This window comes from Pelophylax lessonae (assembly GCF_965119305.1).
Source record: "Pelophylax lessonae genome assembly, chromosome: 4".
In the NCBI taxonomy this organism is placed as follows: Eukaryota; Metazoa; Chordata; class Amphibia; order Anura; family Ranidae; genus Pelophylax; species Pelophylax lessonae.
The window spans coordinates 584066898-584094880 of NC_138771.1; the positions used below are offsets into that span (position 1 = coordinate 584066898).

The window sequence follows — 27983 nt, forward strand, 5'->3', positions numbered from 1 at the left end:
TGATAACATAAACACAAAGTGGCATATAATTGTGAAGTGGAAGGAAAATGATAAATGGTTTTCAAAATTATTTATAAAAAATATGTAAAAAGTGTATTATGCATTTATATTCAGCCCCCTTTACTCTGATACCCCTAATTAAAATCTAGAGGAACCAATTGCCTTCATAGAAACATAGAAACATAGAATGTGTCGGCATATAAGAACCATTTGGCCCATCTAGTCTGCCCAATATATCTGAAACCTATGAATAGTCCCTGGCCCTATCTTATATGAAGGATAGCCTTATGCCTATCCCATGCATGCTTAAACTCCTTCACTGTATTTGCAGCTACCACTTCTGCAGGAAGGTTATTCCATGCATCCACTACTCTCTCAGTAAAGTAATACTTCCTCATATTACTTTTAAACCTTTGCCCCTCTAATTTAAAACTGTGTCCTCTTGTGGTAGTTTTTCTTCTTTTAAATATGCTCTCCTCCTTTACCGAGTTGATTCCCTTTATGTATTTAACAGTTTCTATCATATCCCCTCTGTCTCTTCTTTCTTCCAAGCTATACATGTTAAGGTCCTTTAACCTTTCCTGGTAAGTTTTTTTCCTGCAATCCATGTACTAGTTTAGTAGACTTCAGAAGTCACCTAATTAGTAAATAGAGTCCACCTGTGAGTAATTTAATCTCAGTATATAGACAGCTGTTCTGTGAAGCCCTCAGAAGTTTTTTAAAGAACCTTAGTGAACAAACAGCATCATGAAGGCCAATGAACACACCAGACAGGTCAGGGATAAAGTTGTGGAGAAGTTTAAAGCAGGGTTAGGTTATAAAAAAATATCCCAACTTTTGAACATCTCACAGAGCACTGTTCAATCCATCATCGGAAAATGGAAAGAGTATGGCACAACTGCAAACCTACCATGACATGGCCGTCCACCTAAACTGACAGGCCGGGCAAGGAAAGCATTAATCAGAGAAGCAGCCAAGAGGCCCATGGTAACTCTAGAGGAGCTGCAGAGATCCACAGCTCAGGTGGGAGAATCTGTCCACAGGAAAACTATTAGCACTCCACAAATCTGGCCTTTACGGAAGAGTGGCAAGAAGAAAGCCATTGTTAAAAGAAAGTCATAAGAATCCCGTTTTCAGTTTGTGAGAAGCCATGTGGAGGACACAGCAAATATGTGGAAGAAGGTGCTCTGGTCAGATGAGACCAAAATTAAACTTGTTGTCTTAAAAGCAAAACACTATATGTGGAGGAAAACTGACACTGCACATCACCCTGAACACACCATCCCCACCGTGAAACATGGTGGTGCATCATGTTGCGAGATGCTTTTCTTCAGCAGGGACAGGGAAGCTGGTCAGAGATGGAAGATGGATGGAGCCAAATACAGGGCAACCTTAGAAGAAAACATGTTAGAGTCTGCAAAAGATATGAGACTGGGGCAGAGGTTCACCTTACAGCAGGACAACAACCCTAAATATACAACCAGAGCTACAATGGAATGGTTTAGATCAAATTATATTCATGCGTTAGAATGGCCCAGCCAATGTTCAGACCTAAATGCAATTGAGAATCTGTGGCAAGACTTGAAAACTGCTGTTCACAGACGCTCTCTCTCCATTCAGACAGAGCTTGAGCTATTTTGCAAAGAAGAATAGGCAAAAATGTCACTCTCTAGATGTGCAAAGCTGGTAGAGACATCCCCAAAAAGACTTGAAGCTGTAATTGCAGTGAAAGGTGGTTCTACAAAGTAATGACTCCGGGAGGCTGAACACAAATGCAAGCCACGGTTTTCACATATTTATTTGTAAAAAAATGATGAAAACCATTTATCATTTTCCTTCCACTTCACAATTATGTGCCACTTTGTGTTGGTCTATGACATAATATCCCCAATAAAATGCATTTATGTTTTTGGTTGTAACATGACAAAATGTGGAAAATTTCAAGGCGTATGAATACTTTTTCAAGGCACTGTAAGTGGGAGGAATAGTGCCCCATCATTGGTGTTAGTGGAAGGAACAGTGACCCATCATTGCTACTAGTGGGAGGAACAGTGCCCCATCGCTGGTGTCAATGGGAGAATAGTGACCTATCATTTGTGTTAGTTGAAGGAATAGAGCCTAATCATTGGTGTCAGTGGGAGGAATATTACCCCATTGATGGTATCAGTGGGGGAATTATGCTCCAATATTGGTGCCTCATTGTTAATTAGTGTCTTGTATCAATGGGAGGACTGCCCCAAGGGCTAAATAAAGGCAAGCAAAGAGCTTCATCCAGCCTGTAGGCTGCAGTTTGGAGGCTACTGGTCTAAGCAGAACATCAAGAGAAGAGAATATGGACAATATATATAGCACATCTCTAATCTGGTCTGATAACTTTTTTTGTAATGTATGCTGAGAACAAGAAAACAAACTAAAGTCCAAACTTACAGACTTCACCATCATGGGCACTGCACTGCCAGATACGACTTCTGTTTCTGACTTCTTAGAAAGGAATCTGCGAAATCCTCTCTTATATTCTTCCTTTACCTGGAGATGTAAATGAATACTATTAATTTTTTTAGCAGGTATCTGTAGAATAGCATTGTATGTACTGTATCATGAGACATGATAAACAACTGAATGTGTCACTTGACCTGGTGGTTGAGTAGGCAGTGCACACAGAAGATGTACAGTCCCTGGAGGCTGTTGCAGATGGTGAAGATGTAGGACATGACCAGGGAGCCCGACCCAAACTGGAAGAGGCCAAAAATCCAGGTACATCCCAATATGAAGAGCTGGGACAAAGCCTTGAATGTCAAAAGACTGTGGGAAAAAAAAGAATCAAAGAACATAAGCTAATATTTAAAAAAAAACTATACTGCAGGCAAGCAGGTAAATACACAATTAAAATACAATAATAGGATCTGTTTTACTTTTTCAAGGAATTTAAATTCTGTTTAGTCTGCCTTATGATCCAGACACCCCTGTCAAAAATACACAGTGGACGAGGCTTCATTGTCATGTGTCAGTGGTAGATACAGAGAGTCATGTCTATTTTTGCAACTTGTTAACCTCTGACGAACTTATCATCAGTGGGTTGGACCTAGCTTTGTCAAAATAGGGATGCAATGTTCTGGACAGGTCCTTTTGCAGCTCTTGGCTTTGGAGAGTGGGTGTGTTTTGTCGTTTTTCTCATCTGGGGACAGGAAGACTTTTTCCAGGCCTTCCACCTATGCAAAGGGAGGCCCTTCGGTCCATCCTAGGCTTCCTTTGGTTTGCTAGAGAAGGCTGCATGACTGGTTTTAGGCCCTAGGCGTAGGGCCAAAGCATAGAAGGTATTGTCCTACTTTTTAAGGCATGTGGGTATAAGAAGGGAGATTTAACATCTTGTTTTGAAGGGCTGTGTCCTTCAGAAGAAGTTCTGTGTCATGTTTCTAGAGTCTGAGGACCACCCAACGACTGCTAGCCAAGCTGTAGAAGCCCTATGTGTGTTTTGGGTATTCCACCTTCTTTCTCCTCCTATCCTAAACACTAAGCTTAAGTAAAGCATTGAAAACTGCATTTAAGTCTGGAACAGCATTTTTTCATGTTTGCAACAGTATGATAGTGATACACCCTTAGGACAATGTATTCCTGGAAGGGAATACCATACATTGCTATTTCCCTTACTGAATAAACCTGTATATACCGAACTTACCGGGTGTTTTTTAAAGTTGAAACATTTGCATTGAGAGATGACAGCTTTTTCTTCAGGATCACAAAAGTAAGAACCAAGAGGATGAAGTTTATCTGAGGAAACATTTTGTGAAAATGAAGTTGCCAAAGACAAAAAGATCAAACATTTTTTTGCCAGGCTAGATCACAAATGTATAAATTATATGTAGCAGGTTTTCCAGGCATTGGGCCTGAGTTGGGTCTGCCATTGTTACCGGTGACACTGGTACCCAAGTGTACCCAAGTGTGAGAATTGAGACAATGACCATTCCGGCATCTTTGGTTTGTTTTGTTTATTTGATAATGGGGATGGGAGAAGGGAATGAGTGGGATACTCCTCTGGCTCAACTAGGTTTCACTGAGACACTTTGCAGAAAAATGCCTGTAAGCGCTGTCTTGACGCCAGCTGAATGCCGACCAATGCTTACTGGCACTTGAAGATTGCTTTATTACTGAACTGTGCTAGAACTTGACTTGTAACCCTCTGGTTAGCTCAACAGATCATGGACTGTAGTGAACTTGACTCTTGACACTCTCTTAGCTCAAAAGTCCTGTAAACAGCTCCCTCCAGCCCTTCACTGACTGCGGTAGTTCCTTGTAACTGCTTGTGCTGCTGCAACTCTCAACACTGTACACTGCACACATTAAGACCCCATTCACACTACCGCGACTTGTCAGGCGACTGGTCAGCCTGACATGTCGCGGTCCATGCAATGCTACGGGAACCGTTCTAATAGGAGCGACTCAAGTCGCTCTGACTTAGAAAAAGGTTCCTGTACTACTTTGGGGCGACATTGGAGCGACTTGCATAGACATTCATTATATGAAGTCCGTGCAAGTCGCGCCAAAGTCGCGGTGCACACAACTTCACAGGTCGCCCCCGAAGTTGTGCTGCGTTAGTGTGAACCGGCACTAACTCTTCAGGGCCCAACCGCTGGAGCCCCCTTTAACACTTCAGGGTCCTCTCACTATGCACCCACTCTGACACTTCAGGGTCCTCTCACTAGGCACCCACTCTGACACTTCAGGGTCCTCTCACTAGGCACCCACTCTGACACTTCAGGGTCTTCTCACTATGCACCCACTCTGACACTTCAGGGTCCTCTCACTAGGCATCCCCTCTGACACATCAGGGTCCTCTCACTAGGTACCCCTTTACCGCTAGCTAGCCCCTGGATCCCTTGGACCATCACCGGAGCGGTCCCCTCTGTCAGCTAGGCAGACCCCCCAGGGGCAGTTTACACTACTCATGAACTTGGAATGCTTTCCTGAACCTGGGCCCCCCTCAACTCCGCTGGTCCTCGGCACACCGGATCCTCTCTGCAGCTCAGCTCTCTCTGTCCCCTCAGGCAAGCCGCCCGGGACACCTGATCCTTCTGACAAGAGGAGAGACAGCCGTACTCTCCCTCCTGGGACTCTGCTTCCCGCCAAAGACGCTGCGTAATGCGCTCCCCTCAAACTTATACCCTCTCCCATTCTGTGTGGCAGAATCTGCCTTTCTGGGGTAGATACAGGCCTGAATGTGCCACTGATTGGGTTTCCTCTACTGCCTAATGAGAACCCTTCTCATGGAGCCTGTGGGGAGACTCCCCAGTCTCATAGCAACACCTGGGAGACATGACAGCCCAGCTGAAAATCATGGCCCTGCTGTTAGGCAGCCAAGGCCCACTATACTTTGCCTAGCACCTACCTTGTAGGGTGCTACATCTATGTATTATTCAATTTATTTATTGACATTTACACTTTTATCCTACTAGCCTATGTGCTAACATTTTATTCAGACATCCTCCCACACACATTTATGCAGGTAATATCAATACACAATAGACATCCTGATTTTTAGTTTTATCCACTGAAATCAAAAATATTGCATGGAGTTTACCAAACTTCTACATGAGAAAAAGAGATAATAAGACATTAAGGGGTCTATTTATCTAAACAATGATGGGAAATAGTTAAAGTGTATGTCAAGCCAAATACTTTTTATCTTAGTTTTGGATGGCTGAGTAAGGATTTGGATTCCTGTAAGGTTTATACTGTATCCAAGCCTGAGAAATTTGCCAGATATGAAGGAAGAGGACTTTCTAACAGGAACACAGACAGAAAAAAATGATATTTAAGAGAAGGCTAAAACCCGTTACAGAGTTTTATTTCTGTGTATCCCAGTTGCAGATTTTCCCTCACTTCCTGTCTAGTTTAACTGCTGCAAGTGGGACAGGAAGTGAGGGAAAATCTTTCTAACCCAGCACCTAATAGCAGTAAAAACCCAACATGAGTTCTACTCCTCTATTCAAAACTGGAAAACATGTTTGTGGCTTGACTTTCACTTCCGATACAAGCCTGTAATACCTCTTCATTTACAATTTCCATTTTCAGTACTGTGATAGGTTGACCGACTATTACTTGCACATACTGTACAACACTGTACCCAAATGTTATACATTTTTTAAACAGACAGAGTTTTCTTTTAATGACATTTAAGAACCACTGGCTTTTTAATGTTTTACTATAGAATAGAAAAAAAGATCACAAATTTTATAAATAGCAGTTTCCCTTACTTTCTGTTATAAAACATATCAAATGAAAGTGCCAGGACAGTATGAAAAACCCTAAAATTACCCTATTTAAGGTGATCTTATTTTGTGCCACACCTTTTGGGAAATGAAGAAACATGCTGGAGTGTGGTAATGGTTCACTAGACATAATTAAAGTGTAGCTCCAAGAAAGATGTAGCTGGCAACTCCAGAATCCCATGAAAATCTTTATTCGTTACATAAAGGTCAAGATTAAAAACAGCTGAGGTGTAGTCAGCATACAGCCTTGTTCACAGCATCACGCTGTGAGCAGTGTTAATTTAGTCGACTTAAATATTTTCGTCTACTAAATTAATACTATTTTAGTCGACTAAAATACGACTAAGACTAAAACAATTCAGATGACTAAAATACGACTAAAACTAAAATGGCATTTTAGTCAAAAGATTAACATATGACTAAAACTAAAATGGCATTTTAGTTAAACACTATGACTAAAACTAAATCCAAATTTGACGTCAAAATTAACACTACTCTACCACATAAGAATACATAGGGGTCATCTACTAAGCCGCTGAAAGAAAAAAAAAATTAGGACAAAGGCTTTTCTTATTTGTTTTCCTAATTTTTAATGTTGGTAATATATTCAGGTTAAATGTGAAATGGCATTACAGCCAACAGAGTTTACAGTTTTTGGGGTTTTTAAATTTTCAAGTTGTACTTCTGCTTGTCGAAAAGCAATATTTTTGTTTGTTTATGAACCTTGGTTTCATTTATAAAAATGTAATATATCACAATGGCTAAATCTGGGTCTGTAGTGCGTGTTCAAATCTTAATACCAGAAATATTAAAAATGATATTAGATTTTTACTCCAAGAGTATATAATGTAATTGCATTTCTAAAGGAATAATGCATTCAAATTTAACTAAACTCATTCTATTTAAGTCGACTAAAATGTACCGGTGATTTTAGTCTACTAAAATAGGACTAAATCGAAAACAATATAGATGACTAAAATACGACTAAAACTAAAATGGCATTTTAGACAAAAGACTAAAATAAGACTAAAACTAAAATGCCATTTTAGTCAAAAGTAGGGATGATCGAACGGTTCGGGTCGACCATCGGTTCGACCCGAACATTGGATGTTCGATATTCGGCCGAATACCGAACTTTTTGCGGCAAAAGTTCGGTATTCGGCCACCAGAACCGCCCAAAATGCACTGGGACAGGAACTGGGCTTTAAAAGCCCGTGATTGGCCCAGAAACGTCTGCAAAAGCCAATGAGGGGGCAGGAGTCTCCTAGGAACGTGATTGGAGTGACTACGGGGACCAGAGGCCAATCAGGAGTGAATACGCCCCACACTATATAAGATGGCCCCGCCTAACCCCTAGCACAGTTATCCAGAGCCTGTTGAAGAGAGTTGAAGCAGTTCTGTCTGACTCCTGCTTGCTACACTACATTTCCTACATATCGAGTGGTTCTAAAGCTCCATATAGCAGAATTGTATTTAGCTTACAGCCAGTGTAGTTAGATACAGCGATTGTGCTGGTTCTTAGAGTTAAAAAAAAAAAAAAAAAAAAAACTTAAGGGACAGTGTCAGTCTTCTGCTGTATGGAGCTTTCTATTTATTGGAAAGGGATATCTAGTGTAGTTAGGGAACTTTGTACTACATTAGTTAGATTTGAAAATTTAGTTTCTGTAGGGAAAGTGTGAGGGTTCTGTTTAGTGAGCACGTGGCACAGTGCTGCTGTATCACAGCAGGTATACGTGCTTGCTAGGCAGCAAAATACAGTGACAACTTAACGCCTGTTGTTCAAAGCGTTAGGTGCACTGTACAAAAGCCTTTGCAACTGTGCGTGACACGCAACTGCTGTGCTGTATCCAGCGACAACTGTGGGTCGCATAGCAGTGTGCGTTTTTCACCGCACACAGTTGCCAACGCATCAGTGACAACCTAACGCCTGTTGTTCAAAGCGTTAGGTCCACTGTGCAAAAGGCTTTGCTACTGTGCGTGAACCGCAACTGCTGTGCTGTATCCAGCGACAACTGTGGGTCGCATAGCAGTGTGCGTTTTTCACCGCACACAGTTGCCAACGCATCAGTGACAACTTAACGCCTGTTGTTCAAAGCGTTAAGTGCACTGTAAAAAAGCCTTTGCAACTGTGCGTGACACGCAACTGCTGTGCTGTATCCAGCGACAACTGTGGGTCGCATAGCAGTGTGCGTTTTTCACCGCACACAGTTGCCAACGCATCAGTGACAACCTAACGCCTGTTGTTCAAAGCGTTAGGTCCACTGTGCAAAAGGCTTTGCTACTGTGCGTGAACCGCAACTGCTGTGCTGTATCCAGCGACAACTGTGGGTCGCATAGCAGTGTGCGTTTTTCACCGCACACAGTTGCCAACGCATCAGTGACAACTTAACGCCTGTTGTTCAAAGCGTTAGGTGCACTGTACAAAAGCCTTTGCAACTGTGCGTGACACGCAACTGCTGTGCTGTATCCAGCGACAACTGTGGGTCGCATAGCAGTGTGCGTTTTTCACCGCACACAGTTGCCAACGCATCAGTGACAACCTAACGCCTGTTGTTCAAAGCGTTAGGTCCACTGTGCAAAAGGCTTTGCTACTGTGCGTGAACCGCAACTGCTGTGCTGTATCCAGCGACAACTGTGGGTCGCATAGCAGTGTGCGTTTTTCACCGCACACAGTTGCCAACGCATCATTGAGAAATATGCCTGGTAGACCAAGAAAAGGCATACGTGGCCCTGCTGCGGAAAGGGGCACAGCTTCTAGGGTGTCTAGAGGCAGGGGTGGACGTGGTGGTCAGTCCTCAGCCAGGCCACCATTTGGATTGTTCTCCGGCAGTGGCCAAGCTATACGTCCACAGTATGTACAGGAGGTGGTGGACTATATGAACAAACCCTCATCATCGGCATCATCTGCAACTACAGTGACCCAGGCAGAGAAAAGTGGTCAGTCTTCTGCAGTTGTCAGAACAAATAAAGATGAGTCCATGTCCACCTCATGTCCTCCCTTAGACCCAATTTCAGACATGGCAGAGGAGTCAGCTGAGCTGTTTGACCACAGTGTCGGCCATCTACTCCAGCCTGATGCTCAGTCCTTTATGGAGTCTGATGTTGGGTCTGAGTTTGAGGAGGAGGCAGAGCAAACAAGAGGGGAGAGCAGACGGCCCGCTCCATCTAAGGCCGCACCTGTTGTCTCCCAGGCCAGGCCTGATGCTCAGTCTTTGATGGAGTCAGATGTTGGGTCTGAGGTTGAGGAGGAGGCAGAGCAAGCAAGAGGGGAGAGCAGACGGCCTACTCCATCTAAGGCCGCACCTGTTGTCTCCCGGGCCACTATACACACCTCATCTTGCTGGGCCTTTTTTGAGATATCCCATGCAGATAAAACAGTTGCGATCTGCAAGATTTGTAAGAAGGGTATAAAACGTGGCAAAAATGTCAACCACCTGGGTACAAGCTGCCTAAACAGGCATTTGACAACCCACCACTCGGCCCGTTGGCAGGAGCATTTAAAGAACCCACAAAAGGGCCAAAGATTGGTCAGTCGGCCTCCTAGTTCTCCTCGCGCTCCTCCTCATGCTCCATCTGCTCCACCTGCTCCACCTGCACATCAGTCTGTTCCTGGCCCTGCTATAGTCACTCGTCACCTGTTGGCAGCCTCCACTGGCAGGGATGATGATATAGCAGGCAGTGTCGCATCTACCTCCAGCACACCACCAGCTGTATCATCTAGACGCCAAATTTCGATTCCACACATGCTGGAACGAAAAAAAATGTATACTCCCCGCCACCCACATGCCCAGCGTCTAAACAGTAGTTTGGCTAAACTACTGGCTCTGCAACTATTACCATTTAACCTGGTAGAGTCTGCTCCCTTCCGTGACTTCGCAAAATGTGCAGTTCCACAGTGGCAGGTGCCAAGTCGGCATTACTTTTCCCGTAAGGCCCTGCCATCCCTATACCAACATGTGGAAGGCAATGTAGTGTCATCCCTGGCCAAGTCAGTCAGCCGTAAGATACACTTGACGGCTGACACTTGGTCAAGCAAACATGGGCAGGGACGGTACATTTCTGTCACTGCTCACTGGGTGACACTGCTTGCCAGTGGAAGGGATTGTAGCCAGGGCTCGGTGCTGCAGCCAGTGTTGCCCCCACGTCTGCAAACAGCTGGTGGTGTCGCTGATCCGGGTAGATCGATCACTTCTACCCCCTCCTGCTCCTCCTCCTCTACCTCCTCCATGCCCTCCTCTGCAGGATGGTCCTTTGAATATGATGAGATACCACGTAAACGTTCAAAGGGCTATTCTATGTCTCAGGCCAAAAGGTGTCACGCAGTGCTGCAGCTTGTGTGTCTAGGGGACAGGCAGCACACTGCCCCTCAGATTCTTGGGGCTCTGCAGGCACAGGCCCAGAGGTGGTTGACACCACGCCAGCTGCAGCCAGGGATGGTGGTTACTGATAATGGGTCAAACCTCCTGGCCGCCCTTCGTCAGGGAAAGTTAACCCATGTGCCATGCCTGGCGCATGTCCTGAATCTCGTGGTACAGCGGTTTTTGAACTCGTACCCGGGAATGCAGGATGTGCTAAGGATGGCAAGAAGGGTGTGCAGTCACTTCAGGCGGTCGTACAGTGCCACTGCACGTTTGGCCGAAGTGCAGCGCGAGTTTCACCTGCCGGTACACCGCCTCATCTGTGACATGCCCACCCGCTGGAACTCCACCTTGGCTATGCTGCAGCGCCTGTACACGCAGCAGAGGGCCCTCAATGAATACCTATGCGAGTACGGCACCAGCACTGGCTCTGCGCGCCTGGGCTTCTTTTCACCACGGCAGTGGCTTTTGATTAAGGATGCATGCGCTGTCCTCTCGCCATTTGAGGAGGCCACAAGGATGGTCAGCCGGGACAGCGCATGCATCAGTGACACCCTACCGGTACTGTTTTTGTTGGAGCACACTCTGCGTGGCATTATGGACAGGGCACTGGAGGCAGAGCAGCAGGAGGAAGAGGAGGACTTCCTTGCCTCTCAAGGCCCCCTTTATCCTGAGAATCCTGACCCCATTATGCCTAGCTCCCAGAGGCCCGAGCAGGATCCAGGGGTGGAAGAGGAGGAGGAGGACGATTCTGCGGGAACTTTTGCAGGGTTTGAGGAGGAGGAGGAGGAAGACATGCGGCAATCTGCAAGGCCTAGTTTGACTCCCTCGGGACACTTTGGAGTAGTACGTGGCTGGGAGGAGGAGGAGCCCGTTGAAGATAATGTCGTTATGAGTGACCCCGAGGAGTCAGCTTCTCAGGCCTTCGCTAATTTGCGACGCATGGGAAACATCATGCTCCAGAGCCTGCGAAAGGACCCCAGAATCAAGGCCATTAAAGAGACTAACCACTATTGGTTGGCCACCCTACTTGACCCCCGGTACAAGTGTAAAGTCTCGGAGCTTTTCCCATCCACCCATAGAGTCCACAGGATCAAATCCCTTGAGGACAGTCTCAAGAGGAATCTGGTGAACATGTTCCCCGACTCCCGTAGGGTGCAGGGGCGGGGACAACCTACCATGGATTCTACTGGTGGTCACGAGAGGAGCGTTGGAGAAGGCGTGCGGTTGACGGATGCCTTTCGGTCTTTTTTTAGTCCTCACCGCCCAGGCCTCTCAGCTGCCACATCGCATCGACACCGTCTGCATCACATGGTGGACGATTACGTGAGGGCACAAAGTGACACAGAGGGCTTTTCATGTGACGAATCCGATCCACTGGCATACTGGGTCTTAAGATTAGACCACTGGCCAGAACTGGCCCAGTATGCCATGGAGTTGTTGGCCTGCCCTGCTTCCAGTGTCCTATCGGAACGGGCATTCAGCGCAGCAGGAGGATTCGTCACAGACCATCGAACTAGACTCTCCACCGACTCAGTCGACCGTTTGACATTCATTAAGATGAATCAGTCGTGGATATCAAGCTTTGATGCACCTGATGCAGACCTTGTAGACTAGGCTATCGTTGTGATGTGGCAGTTGAGCCTCAGTTTAAGCCTGGACCATGGTGCCACCCTCAAACCCTCCTCTCATTCTCTTTACGTTCACAGAACCTCATTTTGGTTATGACAAAAACGACAATGTTTGCGCACCTGTTCCACAGGTGCACACCTTTACAATTTTTGGGCCTCCTTCAACACCAGCTCTTTGGGGTTAAGGTGGGGAGGCTATGCTAAAACAAAAACGACAATGTTTGCGCACCTGTTCCACAGGTGCACACCTTTACAATTTTTGGGCCTCCTTCAACACCAGCTCTTTGGGGTTAAGGTGGGGAGGCTATGCTAAAACAAAAACGACAATGTTTGCGCACCTGTTCCACAGGTGCACACCTTTACAATTTTTGGGCCTCCTTCAACACCAGCTCTTTGGGGTTAAGGTGGGGAGGCTATACTAAAACAAAAACAACAATGTTTGCGCACCTGTTCCACAGGTGCACACCTTTACAATTTTTGGGCCTCCTTCAACACCAGCTCTTTGGGGTTAAGGTGGGGAGGCTATGCTAAAACAAAAACGACAATGTTTGCGCACCTGTTCCACAGGTGCACACCTTTACAATTTTTGGGCCTCCTTCAACACCAGCTCTTTGGGGTTAAGGTGGGGAGGCTATGCTAAAACAAAAACGACAATGTTTGCGCACCTGTTCCACAGGTGCACACCTTTACAATTTTTGGGCCTCCTTCAACACCAGCTCTTTGGGGTTAAGGTGGGGAGGCTATACTAAAACAAAAACGACAATGTTTGCGCACCTGTTCCACAGGTGCACACCTTTACAATTTTTGGGCCTCCTTCAACACCAGCTCTTTGGGGTTAAGGTGGGGAGGCTATGCTAAAACAAAAACGACAATGTTTGCGCACCTGTTCCACAGGTGCACACCTTTACAATTTTTGGGCCTCCTTCAACACCAGCTCTTTGGGGTTAAGGTGGGGAGGCTATGCTAAACAAAAACTACCATGTTTGCGAACCTGTTCCACAGGTGCACACCTTTACAATTTTTGGGCCTTCTTCAAAGCCAGCTCTTTGGGGTTATGGTGGGGAGGCTCCGCCAACACCAAAACTACCATGTTTGCGCACCTGTTCCACAGGTGCACACCTTCATAATTTTTACGCCTTCTTCAACACCAGCTCTTTGGGCTTACAGTGGTATGGCTCCGCCAACACCCAAACAACAATTTTTGCGCACCTGTCACACAGATGCATATCATTGTAATTTTTTTCCTTACAAAGGCAATTATTGCTTTCATTACCAGCACTTTCATAGGGATATGGTGTCAAGGCATCGTCCGCACCACCAAATGCCCAATTTTTAAGCATCCTTTACTTCTATTCAAAGTCAAGAGACAACAGTATTCATCCAAAACATCTCTAATCTTGTTCACTCTGCACTACATTGTGGCCCCTACCCCTAACCCTCAATGTATCCGTGCATATATGTCTGTTTCTTGTGAGATTTCAAGTTAAAGTGCACCAAACACCATTTTACATGAAATAAAGTGCAATTACATACATCTTTGGACTTCTTGAAACATTTGGTAATAAAAGCCCCATTGTGGAAATACACCCGTTAATTATATGCACATTTAAAGAGACAGCACCTTTTTCCAAAAAAACCTCTAATCTTGTTCCCAGTGCACTGCATTATGTCCCCATCATACACATTGGCTGAGCCGTTGATTAGGAGCAAAAGAAAGGTGCGGTTAAGCAAAAAAGTCATTTTTGAAGGTTTGGTATGCTGTAATTCTGGTTCTGGACATGCTACAGAGCTGAAACTTCACAGGTACACCTTTTAGACCCCCCAGACACTAAATCCAAAGAAATCTCTTTTTTTTTTTTTTTTTTTTAATTTTTTCAATAATTGGCTATCTATCAAAAACGACAATTTTTAAGAACTTTTTTTTGTGTGATTAATAGTCCCTGGGGCATGACCCAGAACCCTAGGCACTTTTTAGGGGCATTTATTGGGTTTTAGGGCTTAAAAATGGTGTTTTTTGATTACAGAAGTTCGGGTCCCATTGATTTCAATGGGGTTCTGAAATCCGAACCGAACTTTCGTGAAGTTCGGGTGTTCTGGTCGAACCGAACTTTTCAAAAGTTCGATCATCCCTAGTCAAAAGACTATAACTAAAACTAAATTGAAATTTGACGTCAAAATTAACACTGGCCGGGAGCAAGGCTGTATGTCAAAATGCGTCAACTGTTTTTAACCGCTTGCCGACTGCCCACAGTAAAATTGCTGCGGCAGTGCGGCTCCCCTGCATCCAGTCACGTAGTACTACGTGACTGGAGTCCATGTGATACCGGCGGCTGTGTTTAGACAGAGCGGGAGGCGGGCCGCAGGAAGAGAGGAGGCCATTGCCGCTTTCCTCCCCCGATCATCTGGTAAACGGGAGAAGACCCACCTGCTTATGTAAACAATGCATGCAGATCTTCTGTGAGACAGGCAGGGACAGATCGTCAGTAGGGATGATCGAACTTTTCAAAAGTTTGGTTCGGCCAGAACATCCGAACTTCCCAAAAGTTCGGCCCGGATTTCAGAACCCCATTGAAATCAATGGGACCCGAACTGGCTTTTTTTTCTTTTGTGGTCTTTGGAGGCAGGCAAAACATCTGAACTTCTGTATAGGGTTATATATACACACACACACACACTTATATCTATTTTTACACATACACATATATAGGTGTGATAGGAGCGGAGACATATTGGTGTTCATTATTTCATTAGCGCAAGCATAGGGTTCTGCTATTTTCACACCTATATATGTGTATGTGTATATATACACAGACATGGGTGTATGTATATATACCCCTACACAGAAGTTCAGATGTTTTACCTGCCTCCAAAGTCCCCCAAAAAGTGCCCAAAAAACGCTTGCTACAAAACCGGCAAGATGTGAAAATAGCGGAGCCATATCCCTGTTCTATAAGTGACCTAATACAAACGATCTTTTTTTTTCTGGTTCTGGACATGCTACAGAGCTGAAACTTCTCAGGTACCCTTTTTATCAAAAAGTGACAATTTCTATCAAAAATGACAATTTTTAAGAACTTTTTTTTGTGTGATTAATAGTCCCTGGGGCATGACCCAGAACCCTAGGCATTTTTAGGGGCATTTATTGGATTTTAGGGCTTCAAAATGGTGTTTTTTGATTCCGGGTTAGCATTGACCATTGACCGTGGTCAATGCTAACCCGGAAGTAACACACAGAGGCATTCGGAACAGAGGCTGGGATACACATCCACCGCCGCAATACAAAGAAGGGGGAAAGGAGATACAGGGTGCTGCAGATCCCCGGAGAATATCTTCCTAAGACCCAAAAAAACGATTTTGTACTGCCGAATTGCCCAGTGCCAGGAGGGCACAACAAATAGTAAGAAGCTAATTGTCACCTTATAGTGTATGTTTTTTGGAGAATAAAACAGTATTTCACTATTGGAGGCTATTTGTTCTTCTATATCTTTATGTGTATGGGGGGACTACATGGTCCAACTCGAGTAATATAGGAGCCAGAGATCCAAGCAATCGAGGAGAGGTTTGATCCACCCAATAAAGGGATCACAGGCGTTGGGGGTCCTTGTGACCTGCTGCTAGCTGGTAAGAGGCCACGGTTGTCACATCCCAGCACCTGGAGCACTGTGAATGGATTAATAAGAATTCACCAAGCACAATTTTGATTGCACGCTATTGCTTGGACTTTTAAACACTACTTGGAGCACATTTATATATTTATACTTTTTTATATATTCTTATGTGATTTTTTTATATATCCTTATGTGATTTTTGTATGGAATTCTTTATATATTTATTTATTGGTTCACTGATCCACACCTTTGTGGATTAATTTACTTTGAGAAGCACAAGCACTTCTTAATTGACGGTTGTCACATCCCAGCACCTGGAGCACTGTGAAGGGATTAATAAGAATCCGCCAAGCACAATTTTGATTGCATGCTATTGCCTGGACTTTTAAACACTACTTGGAGCACATTTATATATTTATATTTTTATATATTCTTATGTGATTTTTGTATGGAATTCTTTATATATCTATTTATTGGTTCACTGATCCACACCTTTGTGGATTAATTTACTTTGAGAAGCACAAACACTTCTGAATTGAAATTGCACTGGTATGCACTTTTCTTTGCTAATTGCACCAATAGTAGATCATATATATATTTGTAGCAATTTTTAATCACATATATTACACTTTAAATCACTTATTCATTTTTATAACACGTGATATATTAAGATTACCAGCGCCTTTTTACCTATGATATATACACATACTTATATGTTTTTATACACTTACACATATATACAGTGGGTACGGAAAGTATTCAGACCCCCTTAAATTTTTCACTCTTTGTTATACTGCAGCCATTTGCTAAAATCATTTAAGTTCATTCTTCTTCCTCATGAATGTACACATTGCACCCCATACTGACAGAAAAACACAGAATTGTTGACATTGTTGCAGATTTATTAAAAAAGAAAAACTGAAATATCACATGGTCCTAAGTATTCAGACCCTTTGCTCAGTATTTAGTAGAAGCCCCCTTTTGATCTAATACAGCCAGGAGTCTTTTTTGGAAAGATGCAACAAGTCTTTCACACCTGGATTTGGGGATCCTCTGCCATTCCTCCTTGCAGATCCTCTCCAGTTCTGTCAGGTTGGATGGTAAACGTTGGTGGACAGCCATTTTTAGGTCTCTCCAGAGATGCTCAATTGGGTTTAAGTCAGGGCTCTGGCTGGGCCATTCAAGAACAGTCACGGAGTTGTTGTGAAGCCACTCCTTCGTTATTTTAGCTGTGTGCTTAGGGTCATTGTCTTGTTGGAACGTAAACCTTCGGCCCAGTCTGAGGTCCAGAGCACTCTGGAGAAGGTTTTTGTCCAAGATATCCCTGTACTTGGCCGCATTCATCTTTCCCTCGATTGCAACCAGTCGTCCTGTCCCTGCAGCTGAAAAACACCCCCACAGCATGATGCTGCCACCACCATGCTTCACCTTTGGGACTGTATTGGACAGGTGATGAGCAGTGCCTGGTTTTCTCCACACATACCGCTTAGAATTAAGGCCAAAAAGTTCTATTTTGGTCTCATCAGACCAGAGAATCTTATTTCTCACCATCTTGGAGTCCTTCAGGTGTTTTTTAGCAAACTCCATGCGGGCTTTCATGTGTCTTACACTGAGGAGAGGCTTCCGTCGGGCCACTCTGCCATAAAGCCCCGACTGGTGGAGGGCTGCAGTGATGGTTGACTTTCTACAACTTTTTCCCATCTCCTGACTGCATCTCTGGAGCTCAGCCACAGTGATCTTTGGGTTCTTCTTTACCTCTCTCACCAAGGCTCTTCTCCCCCGATAGCTCAGTTTGGCCGGACGGCCAGCTCTAGGAAGGGTTCTGGTCATCCCAAACGTCTTCCATTTGAGGATTATGGAGGCCACTGTGCTCTTAGGAACCTTAAGTGCAGCAGAAATCTTTTTGTAACCTTGGCCAGATCTGTGCCTTGCCACAATTCTGTCTCTGAGCTCTTCAGGCAGTTCCTTTGACCTCATGATTCTCATTTGCTCTGACATTCATTGTGATCTGGAAGGTCTTATATAGACAGGTGTGTGGCTTTCCTAATCAAGTCCAATCAGTATAATCAAACACAGCTGGACTCAAATGAAGGTGTAGAACCATCTCAAGGATGATCAGAAGAAATGGAAAGCACCTGAGTTAAATATATCAGTGTCACAGCAAAGGGTCTGAATACTTAGGACCATGTGATATTTCAGTTTTTCTTTTTTAATAAATCTGCAACAATGTCAACAATTCTGTGTTTTTCTGTCAGTATGGGGTGCTATGTGTACATTCATGAGGAAGAAGAATGAACTTAAATGATTTTAGCAAATGGCTGCAATATAACAAAGAGTGAAAAATTTAAGGGGGTCTGAATACTTTCCGTACCCACTGTAGGTGTGATAGGAGCGGAGCCATATTGGTGTTAATTATTTAATTAGCGCAAGCATCAATTTCTGCTACTATCACACCTATATATGTCTAGGTGTATATATACATATAAGTATGTGTGTATATATACCCCTATACAGAAGTTCAGATGTCATGCCTGACTCCAAACATGTCCTCAAAAAAGCCCTATAAACGCCTGCAGCCAAAAAGCAGGCTGACAGGCAAGAAGCCATATCGCTGTTCTGTAAGTGACCTAATATAAACAAACTTGATTCTATTGCGGTCACCCTGACATGGAAGGGTTTGGTCACCCTGCCATAGCAGTCAGAGTCAGTTCACCCTACACTACACTACGGTCACCCTGGCACTTAACACTTTCCCTACAGAAACTAATTTTTTGCATCTAACTAAAGTGTAAAAAAGCTACACTAGATATCCCTTTCCTCACACTAATAATTGCTAAATGACACTTTGAAGCAGAAGTAACAGAACTGCTTCCACTCTCTTCCATGTCCCTATATTACAATGCTAGGAATTTGGCGGGGCTATCTTATATACTGGGGGGCATGTTCACTAATGATTGGCCTGTGGACCCCCTAGTCACTCCAATCACATTCCTAGCATTCTCCTGCCCCCTCAATTGGCTTTTACTAATGGTTCTGGTCCAATCACGGGCTTTTAAAGCCCATTTCCTGTCCCATTGCATTTTGGTCGGTTCTGGTTGCCGAATTTCGAACTTTTTCAGCAAAAAGTTCGGAATTCGGCCGAACCTCGAACAGCCAATGTTCAGGTCGAACCGATGGTTGACCCGAACCATTCGATCATCCCTAATCGTCAGTTTCAGCTAACTTGTCACAGAACCCCCCCCCCCCCTCCCACACACACACAAAAAGTTAGTAAGCATACAGGCATACATTAACCCCTTTGATCACCCACAGGGTTAACCCCTTCCCTGCCAATGGCATTAATACAGTAACAGTGCATATTTGTAGCACTGATTACTGTAGTAATGTCACTGGTACCTCCAAAAGTGTCAAAAATGTCAGTTAGGGGTCCGATCTGTCAGCCGCAATGTCGCAGTCCTGCAAAAAAATCACAGATCGCCGCCATTACTAGTAAAAAAAAAAACGAAACAATAAAAATTACATAAATCTTTCCAGTAGTTAGTAGACGCGATAACTTTTGCGCACACTAATCAAAATACGCTTATTGCGATTTTTTTTTACCAAAAATACGTAGCAGAAAACAAATTGGTCTAAAATGTTAAAAAATTTTGATTTTTAATTTTTTTTTGTCCTATAGCAGAATGTGAAAAATATTGTTTTTTTTTTTTTTTTTTTTTACAATTGTCACTCTTTTTTTGTTTATAGTGCAAAAAATAAAAATCGCACAGGTGATCAAATACCACTATTTGTGGGAAAAAAAGGACGTAAATTTTGTTTGGGTACAAACCGCGCAATTGTCCGTTAAAGTCACGCAGTGCCGAATCGCAAAATAGGGCCTGGTCAGGAAGGGGGTAAAACCTTCCGGGGCTGAAGTGGGTAATCTTGACCTTTATGTAGCAAATAAAGATTTTCATGGGATTCTGGAGTTTCCGGCAACATCTTTCTTGGAGCTGCGTTTTAAATGGCTGGAGGCCATTTCAGCCACAGCACCCAGTAAAGGACTCCACCCTTAATCTATGTGGTGTGTTTCCTGTTGTTAGCGCTGTCTTTGTACTTTGCTTTCCTAGTATAATTAAAGTGTAACTTAAGGAAAACATTTTTTTGTTTTTTTTAGTTTTGGATAGAGTGGAGAGGGATTAGAACACCTGCCAGCTTTTTTTTTTTTTTTGCTATATGTGCCCCTGCTAGGGAAATTTACCCTCTTTATTTTCCGGGTTTATCATTATGGTCGAAAATTTAAAAAAAAATCCCAAATTTTGGGTTGACATCAGAATACTAATAGAGGGAAAATCTTCTAATTGGGACACTAGTTTCGGCAACCCTGGTGACACGTCTGGATTCCCTCAATTTGCAGGGATTCCTTCTCACTTCCTGTTTTGCCTATGGGACAGGAAGTAAAGGGGAATCTCCCCAATAAGACACAAATTGCAAAAAACAAATAAAAAATTGACAGGGCTTATTCTATCCAAAATGAAAAAGTTTTGCTTTAAGTTACACTTTAAAGTGCACAAATCACATGCAGATACAGGAGGTGGTAAAAAGATTAATGTACAGGTCACTTACAGTGGGAGAATGGGGGTAAGTGGGTTAATGTTCATGATAATGTGCATATCCATGAAATATAAACATTGGCCCATATCAATTATAATACATGGAAGGAATGTTTTATATATCGAACCCTTAAAGAATTTTAGGAGAAATGTGATGTTAATTGTCCACAGAGCCTTTGATGGAAAGATCCTTAAGATATGAAAGGTTTGATATTATGTACTCACTGTGATAAACACACACACTGGACCAAGGAAACTCCAGATGAGATCAAGGCGGAGCCAGCAACTAGAGAGAGCACAGAGCTACATCACAGGTCAATCATAGGCATAGTAAAGGCTTGTACAGTATATCAGGGAAGGGAAAACTCTGAGGCTACCATAAGCGATGTAGGAATAATTTGAGTTAATACTCCAAAAAAAAAAAAAAAAAACTTACTGTTTTTTTGTTCCGTATCCTTGTGGCTGAATAGAAGCAGAGAATATAATTATGATGGCAGGAATTCCAAACCCAACTAGACAAACATATGGGAAATGGGAGCGTTGAGATGTCATGTAATTCATGGCCTGCAGGTTACGGACTGTCATGAAGAGTAGGGCGCTCTCCAGAGACATCCAGCAGAAGGCAGAGAGGAAGGAGAACTGGAGGAGACCCGCAATCACAGCACAAAGGACCTGAGACATGAGACATGCACAGAAGAGATATATATATATATATACAGTATATATACAAAGTATACATCTGACTGTTTCACTTGTAGGACACTCCATTCCAAAACCATGTGCATTAACATGAAGTTGGCCCCCTCACTGATTCTATTACAGCCTGGGAATGTTTTCCACAACATTTTGGAGTGAATCTGCAAGAATTTGTGCCCATTTAGCCAAAACAACATTTGTGAGGTCAGGATGAGAAGTCACACAATCCCAGTTCTTAAAAATGTTGAAAGTATTCACTAGGGTTTAGGTCAGGACCATGTCTTTATAGAGCTGGATTTGTGGAAGTGCACAGTTACACAGGAACAGAGGGCTTTCTCAAAACCGCTGCCACAAGGTTGGAAGTGCAGATTTACCTAAAATGTATTTGTATGTTGTAGCATTAAAAGATAAGTTTGGGATTTTAAAATAACAGTTTATGCGATAACATAACAGTAACAGCACAGTAACAGTAACAGCGATGTTCTCCGAGCAATTTAGGCCGGTAAAGACGACCACAGTGTACCTCGACACTTCAAAAAACACCACAATAAATCTAGTGCTGGCCTAAAAGTATGGGTCATAGAGTCCATTCCTCCCACCTTTTCTGAAGCAGAGAAGTTTGTGCGTTTGTGTCGCAGAGAAAACTACTGGATTTATGCCCTTGACGTTTTGTCCCCTGGGGGCATAAATGAGGAATTAGAATTTAATACGCTATTACAGAATATAACCTTTTGGGTCTCTTTGAATATTATTTTGTGTTGGATGTGCGTTTTTTTTTTTTTTTCCTCTTATACTTTTTATTGTGATATTTGTTCCTTTTTTAACTACTTCTGAACAATGTCCTGAGGGTGCATACTCTTTGAACTGTGTCTTCATACACATTGTTTGTGTATATGTGGGTATGTGTGTATATATATATATATATTTTTTTTTTTATACATTTTTAAAATATTTTTATTTAACATGGTAATGTAGTATTCACATGTGCGATAATTGTGCAATGTTACCAGCTTTTAGGGGTATGCACATGCTGGTTTCAATTTCCTATCCGTTTCTCTTCTGCCTGAATGCACCTGTCCCATGTAATAACGATTTCAGTTGCCTATATAAATGTCATTTTACCTCCAGCAGGTGGAGGTCTGACGAAGGAGCTGAGCTCCGAAACATGTAACCGCCCACCACCCGCTCTATCGGACACCGGCCGCTGCGTCCACACCCTGCCTTCAGGAAATCTCATGCCGACTAAGCTGAGACACAGACGAAAGGACGCATCCACAGAAAGCGAATCTCCGGATGTCCTCATTGCAACCACTCGGCACAGCGGATAGGAAGACTACAGACAGATCTTTGCTATGCCCATGTCACATTTACCAAATGTGAGTGCTTTTACACTTTTAACCTAATAAATACTCAGAGCCTACTGCACTTAGAGGCACCTTGTCTTTTTATCTTTATCACTTTCAGAGCAGCTTCTCCTCTCCAGTGCTGCCGAAGTGCAATGTCTCACTTAAAGCCTGCTGTATTCCACGCAGCGCCCATACAACAAACCCTTGTTCTCCATTGCTTTGTGTCAGCACATATTAATTGTAGAGTGAAGTTCTCCTTTAAGAAGAGTCACCACTTTAGATACAACTAATCAGTACATACAAGTACAGTAAACCCAAATATTATATACAATGTAATATTATGGAAGACATGGCTCCCAACTGTCCCTGGTTTGTCATAACTGTAGGCAAAGTGGTGTAACTTATACAGCTTGGGGGGACATTACCAAAATATGGTCACATTGCATGATTATGGGGTGGAGATTACATTTAAAATATAAAAAGAGGGAGGTAAAGGTAGCAGTAACAATAAAAACATCTTCAACATCTATCTCCGGATCTACTGTATTTTGCGTATTATTCAGTTCCTGCACAAGGTTGTTGTAGACAATAAAGTGGTTCTAAAGCCTTAAGGTTTTTCACCCTAAAGCTTTCTATGTGCTACAAAAAAACACCCCTCCCAGCCCCCCCTTATACTTATCTGAGCCCGATGCAAACCAGCAATGTGCATGAGAGTAGCGGCTCCCTCTTCCCTGGGAAGATTGATAGCAGCGGGAGCCATTGGCTTCAGCTGGTGTCAATCAAATGCTGTGCTGCGCAAGTGGGTGGCTCCATAGACACAGGCAGGGCGGCTCGAGAGCGAGCATGCACGGGTGCCCCTATGGAAAGTCGTTTTCCAAGGGGCGCATGGCACCTGTCGAAGAAGAGGATCCTGGAGTGCTGGCCGATAACACCCAAAGAAGAGGATCGGAGCTTCTCTGCGCAAAACCATTGCACAGAGCAGGTAAGTATGACATGTTTATTTTAATTTAAAAAAACAAAAGCTTTAATGTGCCTTTAACTACATGCCTACCAGGCCAATTCTGACATTTCTCTCATGTGAAAATTTCCATTTGCTTGCTAGAAAATTTCTTATAACTCCCGTTAACCCCACTAAAAAAGCTCTGCAGAAATGCTCAAACTTCATAGGTGTGAATGGATCCTCATTTTTTTTTATCAACTTTATTGCTATCACAAAGGATGAACAGCGTGGGCCATGACAGGTTCTCTTTTGGAGAGATATGGGGTCTATTAGACCCCATATTTCTACTCTTGCCTAAAATACGTCTGATCAAACCGAGATAGGTTTTCTGATCAAACCGAGATAGCCGATGCCACCTGTCGCATCCTTACCAGGCTTATGGGATGGGAGAGCCCAGAAAAAGTGGCAGCGGGAGAGGGGAACCCCATTCCACTGCCTGTAAAAGGGATGTAGTGGCTGCTTAGCCGCTCTGAATATTTTTAAATTGTGCAGAATCCCCTGCTGTAAAAAACTATATTGGCTCAACCAGGATCCTGGTATAACCACCACAATATGAGGCTGTATATTTATATATATATATATATAGATATATATATATATCTATATATATCTATATATATATATATATATATATATATATATATATATACAGTGGCTTGAAAAAGTATTCATACCCCTTGAAATTTTCTACATTTTTGTCATGTAACAACCAAAAATGGGAATGTATTTTATTGGGTTTTTATGTGATAGACCAACACAAAGTGGCAAATAATTGTGAAGTGGGAGGAAAATGATAAATGGTTTACAAAAAAATATCTGAAAAGTTTGGCACGCATTTGTATTCAGCCCCCCTTTACTCTGATACTCCTAACTAAAATCTAGTGGAACCAATTGTCTTCAGAAGTCACCTAATTAGTAAATAGAGTGCACCTGTGTGTATTTTAATCTCAGTATAAATACAGCTGTTCTGTGAAGCCCTCAGAGGTTTGTTGGAGAACCTTGGAGAACAAACAGCATCTTAAAGGCCAAGGAACACACCAGACAGGTAAGGGATAACATTGTAGAGAAGTTTAAAGCAGGGTTAGGTTATAAAAAAAATATCCCAAGCTTTGAACATCTCACGGAGCACAGTTCAATCCATCATCTGAAAATGGAAAGAGTATGGCACAGTACAGCAAACCTACCAAGACATGGCTGTTCACCTAAACTGACAGGCTGGGCAAGGAGAGCATTAATCAAAGAAGCAGCCAAGAGGCCCATTGGTAACTCTGGAGGAGCTGCAGAGATCCCCAGCTCAGGTGGGAGAATCTGTCCACAGGACAATTATTAGTTGTGCACTCCACAAATCTGGCCTTTACGGAAGAGTGGCAAGAAGAAAGCCATTGTTGAAAGAAAGCCATAAGAAGTCCCATTTGCAGTTTGCGAGAAGCCATGTGGGGGACACAGCAAACATGGAAGAAGGTGAACTGAATTTAACTTTTTGTCCTAAAAGCAAAATGTTATGTGTTGTGGAAAACTAACACTGCACATCGCCCTGAACACACCGTGCCCACTGTGAAACATGGTGGTGTCAGCATCATGTTGTGGGGTTGCTTTTCTTCAGCAGGGACAGGGAAGCTGGTCAGAGTTGATGGGAAGATGGATTGAGCAAAATACAGGGCAATCTTAGAAGAAAACCTGTTAGAGTCTGCAAAAGACTTGAAACTGGGGTGGAGGTTCACCTTCCAGCAGGACAACAACCCTAAACATACAGCTAGAGCTACAATGGAATGGAATGGTTTAGATCAAAGCATATGCATGTGTTAGAATGGCCCAGTCAAAGTCCAGACCTAAATCCAATTGAGAATATGTGGCAAGACTTGAAATTGCTGTTCACAGACGCTCTCCATCTAATCTGACAGAGATTTATCTATTGTGCTCAGAAGAATTGGCAAAAATTTCACTCTCTAGATGTGCAAAGCTGGTAGTGACATACCCAAAAAAAGACTTGCAGCTGTAATTGCAGTGAAAAGGTGGTCCTACAAAGTATTGACTCCGGGGGGGCTGAATACAAATGCACGCCACATTTATCACATATTTATTTGTAAAAAATGTTGAAAACCATTTATCATTTTCCTCTCACTTCACAATTATGTGCCACTTTGTGTTGGTCTATAGCAAAAAATCCCAATAAAATAAATTTATGTTTATGGTCATAACATGAGAAAATGTGGCTAACTTCAAGTGGTATGAATACTTCTTCAAGGCACTGTAAGTGGGAGGAAAAATGCCCCATCATTGGGTTAGTGGAAGGAACAGTGACCAATCATTGGTACTAGTGCGAGGAATAGTTCCCCATCGTTGTTGTCAATGGGAGAATAGTGGGTATGAATACTTTTTCAAGGCACTGTATATACGTACGGCAGTACTGAGGAGTTTAAATGATGTATTTGATGCATTTAATGATGTATTGATGAGTACAGAGCTAAATCATCTTTTTTGATCTGCCTGGAGTTCAACTTTGATGTTTTTAGTTACCACAAAAAAATCATTTACATTATTCCCAGTCTGATGCAGGCCCACCAAAACCAGAAGTTGCCCAAGGAAGAGACATCCACAGAGAGCCGTCAAGACATAGGAGTGAGCATTCCTCAGAGACCGATACAGGATGAATGTTAGGAGAGTCACACACAAGCAGAAAAGGGACAGAATTAAGCCAATCCGAGAGATCAGAATCAGGCCACGGTCCTCCTGTAGATAAGAGAGACAAAATTTTAGGTTGTTCACTTGAACATTATTACCGTGCTAAATATTTGAGAAGTTATCTACAAACATTGTTCATTTTCACATGTATATATGTATAAGCATAAAAGCAGAAAAATGTTTATTGAAATAACCACCTGATTATTAAAGAACCCTAACCTAATATTGACTTGGATGAAGAAAAAAAAGTGAAAAATGCCTTTTTTGATCCCTAAAGGCAATCAAAATGTTTGTAGTCATTTATATTTTGTGCATTTAGAGGGACATTAAGTCTTTGAACCTACCATTTGGATCATCTTCTGTTTTGCTCTAAATAACCCAACTTGCCTTATTTGTCTAAAATGGATTCTTTGTACCCCGCTCTATAGACACCCTATTCTTGATGGTACCATTACTTTATCTCACTCGCCCTTCAACCACCTGCCGACTGCTCACAGTATATATACTGCGAGCGGGCAGCAGGTAGGGCTGATCGAACTTTTGAAAAGTTTGGTTCGACCAGAACACCCGAATTTCCCGAAAGTTCAGTTTGGATTCCAGAACCCCATTGAAATAAAAAAAAAAACTAGACTATTGAATCTAACTATAGTGGTATATAGTACCCTAACTACACTGCATATCCCTTTCCTCACACTAAAAGAACAGCTCCATACAGCAGAAGATAATTGCAAAATGACACTGGAGCTTTACAAGCAGCAGGAGAAACACAAATGCTTCCACTCTCTTCGAAAGCCTCTGTATTACAGTGCTAGAGGTTTGGCGGGGCTATGTTATATACTGGGGGTGTATTCACTCCTGATTGGCCTCTGGACCCCGTAACCACTCCAATCACGTTCCTAGCAGACTCCTGCCCCCTCATTGGCTTTTACTGACGTTTCTGGGCCTATCACGGGCTTTTAAAGCCCAGTTCCACTCCCATTGCATTTTGGGCAGTTCTGGTGACCGAATTCCGAACTTTTACCGCAAAAAGTTCATAATTCGGCTGAATTCCGAACACCCAATGTTCGGGTCAAACCGATGGTCGACCCGAACCGTTCAATCATCCCTAGCAGCAGGTACAGGCATATTCACATACCTGTAAGTTAGGCCTTTCTTCAGGGTGCACACATGATTGGACACAGCACGAGTTTGGCAACAGATTTAAGCCAATGATTATGGATTAAATCAGCTTATCGGCTGTGTCCAATCACACACAGAGCTCTGTGTATTCAAACACACAGAACTTTGTGTGCATAGCAACAGTGATCCGACTGTTTCTTCTCCCTGCTTTTCAGGGAGAAAAAACAGCAAGATCATAAAGTAAAAGCAGCACACATAACACATTGTTAGGCACATAGTTAACCCCTTGATTTCCTCTAGATGTTAACCTCTTCCCTGCCAGTGTCATTAGTACAGTGTAAGTGTATGTTATTATCACTGATCACTGTATTAGTGTCACTAGGGACGTTATTGTCAGTAAGAGACCCTCCCAGATAGTGTCTGTTAGTGCCAGATTGTCCGCCACCCTATCACAGTCCCACTAAAAATCACAGATCACTACTGCAGTATAGCACCTATAGCTGCATAAATTCCAGAATATATTGTTAATATCGTAGTTTGTAGATGCTGTAACTTTCACACAAACCAATTAATATGCATATATTGGTTTTTTTTTTTTTTTGTAGCAAAGACATGTAGCGGAATTAATTTGGCCTCAATTTATGAAGACATTTGATTTTTTTTTTTTATATCTGGTGAACAAAATGAT

The 27983-nt window shown here is 43.0% G+C and overlaps 1 protein-coding gene across 1 annotated transcript in view; it reads right to left on the reverse strand.

Annotated features, from left to right (window-relative positions):
- Window positions 1-2202: 2202 nt before the first annotated feature.
- LOC309552802 (adhesion G protein-coupled receptor E1-like) overlaps window positions 2203-27983 on the reverse strand; it is a gene marked incomplete at its 3' end in the record, with an annotated part of 46358 nt that continues 20577 nt past the window's right edge. Inside the window, exons 5-10 of the mRNA XM_082253715.1 lie at window positions 26030-26224; window positions 20889-21124; window positions 20678-20738; window positions 3677-3768; window positions 2634-2802; window positions 2203-2526 (exon numbers count right to left, since the gene is read on the reverse strand). Coding sequence (XP_082109841.1) covers window positions 2203-2526; window positions 2634-2802; window positions 3677-3768; window positions 20678-20738; window positions 20889-21124; window positions 26030-26224 — 1077 coding nt within the window. The remainder of the gene's footprint in view (window positions 2527-2633; window positions 2803-3676; window positions 3769-20677; window positions 20739-20888; window positions 21125-26029; window positions 26225-27983) is intronic.